The sequence below is a fragment of the Helianthus annuus genome, chromosome 6, assembly GCF_002127325.2.
Source record: "Helianthus annuus cultivar XRQ/B chromosome 6, HanXRQr2.0-SUNRISE, whole genome shotgun sequence".
Taxonomy (NCBI): domain Eukaryota; kingdom Viridiplantae; phylum Streptophyta; class Magnoliopsida; order Asterales; family Asteraceae; genus Helianthus; species Helianthus annuus.
The window spans coordinates 11,569,798-11,579,451 of NC_035438.2; the positions used below are offsets into that span (position 1 = coordinate 11,569,798).

The 9,654-nt window shown below is 38.8% G+C and overlaps 1 protein-coding gene across 1 annotated transcript; it reads right to left on the reverse strand.

The window, feature by feature from the left end:
• Positions 1 to 275: 275 nt before the first annotated feature.
• On the reverse strand, positions 276 to 2,689 carry LOC110864718 (receptor-like serine/threonine-protein kinase At2g45590). Its single transcript, XM_022113835.2, has one exon. The coding sequence runs from the start codon at positions 2,492 to 2,494 to the stop codon at positions 434 to 436; it is 2,061 nt and encodes a 686-aa protein (XP_021969527.1). The 5' UTR covers positions 2,495 to 2,689; the 3' UTR covers positions 276 to 433.
• Positions 2,690 to 9,654: the final 6,965 nt, after the last annotated feature.

Sequence of the window (9,654 nt, forward strand, 5' to 3'; positions counted from 1 at the left end):
AACAATGCCAAGAAAGTTTATGTCATAATCATAACTCTCTCCTAAAACTTCAATCGCAATTAACATGTAGACCATACCCATTATCCTAAACAAAATTAAGTTAAGTTTGATAGTGACTCATTTAGTGAAAGTTGCATTTGCAAGGTCATGTGTGACCGACCATCTAGTTCATCCAACTAATGATTGTAATTTTTGCCTAGTTTCATTTTCTTTTTATGTTTAGTTTTTGATCATTTCTTTTTGTGAATATGATATGTTGTATTCGTTAAAAAAAGTAAAGAAAAACAATATTTTCATGAAAGGATGAGGTTTGTAAATGAAGCAACATATATACTTTGTTTCTTTTTCATTTTTCTTTTCTTTTGAGTAATAATTAACAAAGAAGAAGCATGCTTTATCATCAATGCTAGAAGAATAAAACTTTATGACAAACTCACCGGGGTTTTCTCCGGGACTTGAACGGAATATTAGTCGGCGGTGACGGAGAAAACTCGAATGGCAGATGAGGCGGGTCGGCCTCACCGGACAACATACCAACAACCTCTCTCATCGTAGGACGCTTAACGGGAGATCGCTGCAGACATAAGAGGGCAGTTGTGATGCACAGCATTGCTTGTTCTTGATCCAGTGAATGAATATTAGGGTCAACGAGATCTAAAAGCTTCCCATTACGCGCTAACTGTCTCGCCCATGATATAAGATTAGCCCTTTCGAATTCTGACATCGGAGAAGCTGTTACTTGCAGCGGCCGACGACCTGAAACCAAGACCAAGAGCAACACGCCGTAGCTGTACACATCACTCTTCTCGGATAGCTGCCCGCCATCGCACTTCTCCGGGGCGATATAACAAACAGTTCCTCTCATGCTTGGAGTGCTGCTAATGCCACCACTTTTAGGGATTTCTCCACTAGGACATTCTTGGCTGTTTCTTCTCCTGTGGCGGAACTCGCCACTTAACCCGTCTAACCACCAATCAATGCTTGATTTACTACTGCTTTTACTCTTTTTCTTCTGTGGAACAAACTCTTCATCCCTTTGCCACCACATCTCTCCTGTATTACTTCCTCTTCTTTTCTTCTTCTTCTTCTTGGCTAACTCATCACAAAACTCCTCTTTCCACCATTCTCTCGGCTTTCGATTCTTCTTATCCGTCTCCGCCTTCTTCTTTTGCTTTTTCTGCGGCCCATTCGCGCTACTGGATTCTAGCTCGGACGAAAACTGATCTGTAGTAGTCAACCAATCTTTCTTCGGTCTCTCTTTCTTTATCTCGCTTCCAATCCACTCCATTACATAATCTTTCACTCTCCCTGAATCACCACCCCAACTCTCCTGTTTCCACCACCAATCCCTCCCAGAACCACCACCACCACCAACGCCACTCTTCTTTTTTCCCAAAAACCTCCGGTTACTGCTATCAACACTAATCTGATCCGAAACACTCGTCCTCTCCAAATACTCAGACGGTGAAGCCTCCATATCCACCACCGTAACACGACAACTTTCCGGTGATACCAGATCCACATTTACCACAACATCTCCAGTTACCACACTCTCAGTCTCCTCCGCTACTGACCTGTTTTCATCTCTATAATCACTATTATTCTCCTTTTTCTCAACATCAGTATCATTATTAATATTATTATTATTATCATCAGCTGTTTCGGTTTCTAGATCTCCCTCTTCTTCTCCACATTCTAGAAACGTTTCAATAATCTCATTCTCATCTACACCTAAAACTCTCGCCAGACCGAAATCAGCAACTTTAGCATTGAAATTACTATCTAGCAACACATTAGAAGGCTTAATATCACAATGAACAATAGGCGGATCACACGAAAAGTGCAGGAAATCTATTCCTCTAGCTACATCTAACAATATCATAAACCTAATTTTCCAATCCATAAGTTCAGGACACTTACGATACAACAACGCATCCTGTAAGCTACCGTTCTGCATATACTCATACACAATCAACATCTTCTTCCTTCGCCGGCGGTTCTGATCGGAAGCGAATCCGATTACAGAAACAACATGACGCGAATGTGCACCACACGCGCCGTTAATCCGCGTGGACAACGAAAGCTCGTTGTGAAACTCTCGCTCACCTTGCAACGATCCGGCACCGTTCATTAGCTTCACGGCGATCTCCTTACCAGACGGAAGCACGCCTTTGTATACCGAACCGAATCCGCCTTGACCTAGACGGTTACTCGCAGCGAATGCTGACGTGGCACGCCGGAGAACTTTATACGAGAATTGTTGTAACTGTTTCTTCGGTTGCGGTGACGGAGACTTCAGATCCGCCGGAACCGTACGTTTCCGTGAGATTTTTCTGTATGCGATTGCGAGAACGACGAAGAGGATGAACACTAGAACTCCGGCGAGTACAGAATGCAAAACGGTTGATCCGTGGTGATGACGGTGGTTGTACGGTGGCGCCGGCGGTGGTAAGTCCGACGGAAATTCCGGTAACGTCGGTGGAAGTGTAGACATTTTTTTGTAATCAGATTGAGCAGTTACACACACTTTCTCTCTCTAGAAAATGATGTTTCTCTCTCTAGAAGTGTATATAGCTTATCCGGTATATTGGCTTCTTCAGAGGTGGTGAGCTGAACCAGTGTGAGGTTTTACTTGAGGAGTGAGGTGAGGTAATGTTAGAGTGACTGGACGGTGAGGGTGACAGGTGAAGGACGAATGAGGATGTAGTAGAATAAGTACACGTAGGCATGTTGCTAGTTGACTAAATCTGTATGACTGTATTGCAGGAGCTATGGACACTAGCCTGCATGCTTTTAGCCTTTTTTGTTTTGGCTTTTGAAGATATTATATGTTTTTTAAAGAGCAAATGTATTTTTTTTACCATTGAAATATTAGAATTGTACTATTTGTATGCCAAAGTTATATAATAAAAATGTCGTTTGACGCGAACTGGTCATAGTTTCATCTTTTTATAAGTTGATGGTCTTTGAGCAATCGATGTATACATATTTTGGTTGACGCGAACTGGTCATAGATTCATAGAACCATGAATGATTGTCCATACGTATATAATAATATGAGCACTAAATGGGCCATTTAACCCATTATTTTCTCGGGTTTAATGATGTGCTATCTCCTTTCAATAAGTTGATAAATATATGTTTGAAATATCTGAATCACGTAACGGCGGATTCATGATTTTTAATTTTAGTGGAATCCATTTTTTTTCAGTTTTCAAAATTTTCATAACAAAACGTTAAAATTTTCAGGTCGATCCTCGTTCGAGTTGGGTCAGAGCAAGGTTTGAACTAGATTTAAAAAAAAAAACAGGAACAACGGACTATACAAGGATTGAACTCATGACTTCTTGGTGGTAAAAAGAGGCATTTACCACTGTAACAATTTTCCTTTTCTTTTTATGGTGTCCACCTAAATGTATTTATGAGATTCTTATACAATTTCATATACCGGATCTACTAATTTATTTTTAAAAACATTGGTATTCAAAGACTACAACTCATTCTATGTGGGTCCGCCCCTGTATGTCAGGCCATGTGTTAATAGATTCACTTTTGTTAACCGCCACATCATAAATTACTTAACACATCATTAACACATTACCATGCAATTTTTCATTATTTTAAGGGTCCTAATAAATCCACATGGTATCATCTTATTCTAGCATGGTTTATACGGGTCGTATAAGGTTATACGGCCGTATAGAATAAAGTGAACCGACAAAGGCTGTGCCAGCAGCTGGTGCGGCCCGTAGAGGTCGAGGTCAGGGTCAGGGTCGGGGCCGTGGACGCGGACGGGGACGTGGACAGGAGGAGGAGGTTGTGCCCGATTTTACTGAGACGGGACGGTTTCTTAGAGATATCCCCCGAGGTACGGTTGCCTATAGGGTTTTGGGCAAATTACGGGAGATGGTGCTGGATGCGTCTCGAACCAGAGATTTTCAGTTTTTAACCGATATTGGAGCGACCGGTCGGGTCCAGGAGCTCATGCCAGCTAACTCCCCGTGGGACCGCTTATTTGATGCCGCCGCAGAGCGGCCCACAGGGAGATTACTTTAGAGTTTTTATCTACCTTTTCATTTACGGACACTCGGGGTGGGGGTTTTCAGCATTTTTTGACGACAGAGGCCGTAGCTTTTACTATTTGCGGCAAGACTCAGAGGATAACACTTCCTCAGTTCGCTGTTGCCTTGGGTCTGTACTCACATGAGGACTCAAGGTCCCGCGCTTTTTTGATGCGCCAGTCAGCACGTCCACTGACGTGTTGTGGCCGTATTGGCGCACTATTGGGTTCGAGGAGTTCGCGAAACCGAAGCAGCGATCCCCGAAGGCACGGGCGACTGATCTTTACGACCCGTTACACCGATACCTACATCGGTGTATCGCCGTGATGATCGTCGGTCGTCATGATAGCGGGGAATGGGTCATCCAAAAATGACCTATTCTTCTTGCACGACTTACTTACCGGCGGGAGGGCCAACTTGGGTCGTCATGATAGCAGGGAATGGGTCATCCAAAATGACCTATTCTTCTTGCACGACTTACTTACCGGCGGGAGGGCCAACTTGGCGTACAAGTTGGCCGCATATCTCGCCGACTACGCTTTTAAGCGACTATCTTCCCACATCAGCTGTGGGGCCTTCGTCACCCGTCTGGCGAAGGGTTTCTTTCGCCTCCTGTCCCCGCAGGTGGCAAGTGATATGACCCTGACACGCCAGCTTGACAGGGTTGGGAGGGACACAACCCTATCGATGGGTTTGGCTCGCGAGGTCGAGGGAGGGCAGCTGGTTTGGGCTTATGGTGTGGGTGAGGGACCCCGTGGAGAGGGTGGTGATAAGGAGGGAGACGATGGAGAGGGAGGCGAGGGCGAGGGAGATGGGGGCGACGGAGAGGGAGGCGACGGAGAGGGGGTCGCTCATACTGGCGATTGATCACATGTAGCTGCGGAGGAGTTACGGGGTGATCGCCCGTACGTTCGACGCAGCGTGAGACAGCGTGTGATGCCTCCACCGGGGGTGGAGGAGAGACTCGTTCAGGTCGAATCGGATGTAGCTACAGTCAGAGGGGATTTAACTGTAGTCAGAGGAGATTTAGCTGCAGTGAGAGAGGATGTACGGTGGATGGTCGAGGCGATTGTGGCTATGCATTTTGCCGCCCCCTACCTCCACGAGCTGGCGAGCACCACCACCACCACCACCTCCGTAGCTGCTTGTTGTATTATTAATATTTTTTTTTTGTTATTTTACGTTTGAAACTTTGTAAAAGTTTATCTTTTTTTTTGTTTTAGATGTAAAACATTATAAATATTAATCTTATGTTTAGATGTTAACTTGTTTGTTTAATAATTGTTGTCGTAGTTTATCATAATCATATCACATATTTATCGTTTTACATAGTGGAAACTTACTAAACATTATAAATACGTTTAACTAGAAACTCGTAACATAATCCGATATATACAATACTATTTTAAAATTTACAAAACTTATTAAACGGTTTCCAGATTGCAACAAAAAATTAACTATTCTATACATATTTATCGTTTTACAAAGTGGAAACCTATGAAACATAATAAATACGTTTAACTACAAACTCGTAACATAATGCGATATATAGAACACTATTTTAAAATTTTCAAAATTTATTAAACGGTTTCCCGATTGCAACAAAATATTAACTTTTCTATACATATTTATCGTTTTACAAAGAGGAAACTTATTAAACATAATAAATACATTTAACTACAAACTCGTAACATAATCCGATATATACAACAAACGGTTTCCCGATTTCAACAAAAAATTAACCTTTCTATACGGGCTATACGGGCCGTATAACATTATACGGCCCGTATACAGATTTCAAAACTAAAAACCCTTGTCCAACCTTCGAAACAATATGCAAGTATGTATACGACCCGTATATAATATACGTCCCGTATACATATAAAAACAAAAAAAAACATTCCACTTATTAAATTCTGTGCATAAACATTCTATACGGCCCGTATAATTATATACGGCCCGTATACAAATAGGGATGTGAAAATAAGATTATAGGGGTGTGGAAATAGAAGACCCCTTTTTTAATTGTATCATGTTATGTTTCGAAGGTTTTAGGGGGTGTTTGGCCTAGCTTTTATTTTTTTGGCTTATGCTTATATTTTCAAGTAGCTTATGCTTATTTTATTTCATTTGATAAGCTATTTTTAAGTGTTTGGATTAGCTTATATTTTAAAAGTTGATAATTAATAATTAATCTTTAGTTGTTTGTTAAGTTATTTTGTATTATGGGAAGGGATATAATATCATTGTGTGTAATGAGTTAAAAACCATCTTCTTCAAATAAGCTTATTCAAATAAGCTAAAAAACCATGTTCCCATAAGCTTCTTGGAATTAGCTTATATAAGCTAATAAGCATAAGTTTAAAAAGCTAAACCAAACACCCATTAGTGCTTATTTTGTAAAAATAAGCTAAAAAAGCTATAAGCTTAGATAAAAAAGCTAGGCCAAACACCCCCTTAATCGTACCCCTATCATTTTACAATCATTACATTTTTATTTTAAAAAATATATATTTTATCACAAAACTAACATTAAATAAAAATAACTTGATTTAATATCTAAATTATGTGTTTACATATGTTATGCACTTAGTTATTAATTAATTTCATAAATGTTGTGGATTAAACAGTAAACAAGCATCCAAAAATTGTGGGCGACACACGAGTTTGTTTTGCTTGTGAATTGAGTTTCATAATAAAACGTAGTTTTCTATGGATGGAATGCTGTGTAATTGCGATACGCAACGGTAGATTCACGTATGATGAGAACTTAAAGAAACATTTCTTTCATTGAATACACTAAGAAAGATGAAAGAAGGTAGATATGTGACAGCAATATCACACCAGACCATAGGCATAATCAGTTATTGTCATTGTATAAGGATATATTGTTGGATGTGCATCATCAATAAACGACATATTGCAACATTAATCTTGGTATATAATTGTGGATGGTCGCATACTAAGCAGCCTTAATCAAATGCGCATTTAAAAGGGATTAAACATGTTATCATAAGACCATGTGTAATGGTTAATGCCCCTAAGGGGCATTTTTCGTCACATCAACGTTATAACGCCCTTGCAAAAAATGTGTAATGGTTAATGCCCATTTCATTCAATACTTATCATTTTTTTCCTTCTATTTAGGCATTATTCTAGAAATATCTCTCCCTTTTCATGCCCCTATAACGCCCAAGAGGATGGTGCTAGGGGCTTTATCAAACTCTTTCATGTCACTATAATGCCCATTACGCATGGTCTAATAAAGATCAAAGTGTTTTCTCTCGTGATATAATAGTTATAAATTATCCTTAAAATTAATTAATATTATTCAGACATAAATGATAATAACATTTGATATTTATAATACTAAATAATAAATCACGTTTAATCCACGCTCATGTGTTCTCATTATATTGTTTTCGAAAAATTATTTATTATAACCAGCTTAAATGGACTAATTTGCTTATGACGTGTAGGGCTGTTCAAATCGCTCGCTGCTCGTCGCTCGCTCGACGCTCGTTCGGAAATTGCTCGGAAAATGCTCGTTCGAATTGACGCTCGGTTGTAAACGAGCCGCTCTGCTCGGTTCGGTTTGTAAACGAGCCAAGCATGAGCAAAGGTCCGCTCGGCTCGGTTCGGCTCGAATTATTATTTTAATTATTATACATATACATATACATGTACATATACATATACATATACACATACATATATAGGGGAATGTTCATTTGAGAAGAAAATTTTATTGAGAAGAAAAAGAATAAAGGGATACAATTGTAAAACATTAAATAGTTTTTTTCTCATCTTATTTATTATTATGTTTGACTAATTAATTAGTCATTAAGACTATAATCCTCAACACTAAATATTTTTGCCTACACACGTCAAAAGTTATCCTACACATTTCGAAATTTATCCTACACATATTAAAATTTATCCTACACAACTCGTAATTTATCCTACACAACTCGTATTTATCATACACGCCTCGTATTTATCGTACACTATAAATGAATTTTTATTTTTATTTTTTGTGAAAAATATATATCTTAAAAATAAGTTACAAATTTAATATAGTTAGTTATTAAAGATGAAATTACCAATTAATGATATATGTAAGTTTACTAATATACCCTTATAGTTACATTAAGTACAAATATTAAATGAAGTCTAATGAAGCATTCCTATTGGTTGAAATTTCTTCTTTTTTCTTCTTACAAAGAATTTCTTCTCATTTGAACCCTCCACTACATATATAAACATGTATATACACATATATATACAAAAATATAAATTATACATATATATACACACATACACCGATATATACACACACACTTACACACATTATACATACACCTATAGTTTTATATGTACCAATCTATTAGATTTTGGTCAATTATTTACAAATTTACAACTATATCTATACGTACTAGCCCAACCACGCCAATAAAAAATTAAAATCAAAACTAAAAGTTAAACCCTAAACATATAAACGACAGCATGTTCATCGCCTGAATGTTTCATGTCGTTACCCTAAGTTGATTGCCTCCTGCTCTCAACGTAAGTGTTCGTGTAATATGATCATCGCCTCGCCAGCCACAACATTGTTATTCATAAGAAAAAAATTATGCCATCAAATGTGCATGTTCTTAAAGACATAAAAACCTGAGACCCAACATTGTCACTATCTCTCTCAGCAAATTTAAATTGGGTGACACGGTTGTCCAAATCGCTCGAACTTCGCTCGACGCTCGCTCGGAATTTTTACTGCTCGAAAAATGCTCGCTTGATTTGATGCTCGGTTTTAAATGAGCCGCTCCGCTCGGTTCGGTTTGAAAACGAGCCAAGCATGAGCAAAGGTCCGCTCGGTTCGGCTCGGCTCGTGAACAGCCCTAATGACGTGTTCAATTTAAAACATCAAATAATCTTCATTTTTTCCTCACACAACATTATGAACTAATAATTTTTAGATTTAAGGCTTTAGAGCATTCACATCCAAGGCATCATATTCTGAGTGAGGTGTTTTTAAAATATAAAAAATATAAAAAGTGATTGTGAGTGGAGGAGAGAGAAAATGTTACTGTTCATCTGTATATTTGGGGGGACACTGTTCACCCCCTATAATTTTTTAATATATTTTGAAAGTGGTTGTGAGTGGAGGAGAGAGAAAAGATAATGATAGAGGTATAAAAAATATTATTTAATTGAAAAGGAGAGAGAAAATGTAGTGTTTTTTAGTGTAATTTAGGGTGAAAATATAGTGAGATAGATGTGAATGCTCTTATAGTATAAAAATTGTTACCCCTTCGTTTTGCTTTCCCTGCATTGTTTTCTATTGAGAATAAGAAAAAGTGTTCGGTGGGTGACTGTGTGGACGTGCGAGATCCTCGTCGACAGTGTACTTGGGATTGGAAACAGCCCCCTACTTCCGACTCGGAATTGGCAGAGCTGAATCAGCTTGTTTCTATGATTCAAGGGGCCGATTTCCAGGTTGGGGATGATAGATGGTGCTGGAATACTAACCCGAAAGGAGAATTCTCAGTGTCGAACGTTAGGAAACTCCTGAATTTCGGTATGGACGTAAGCA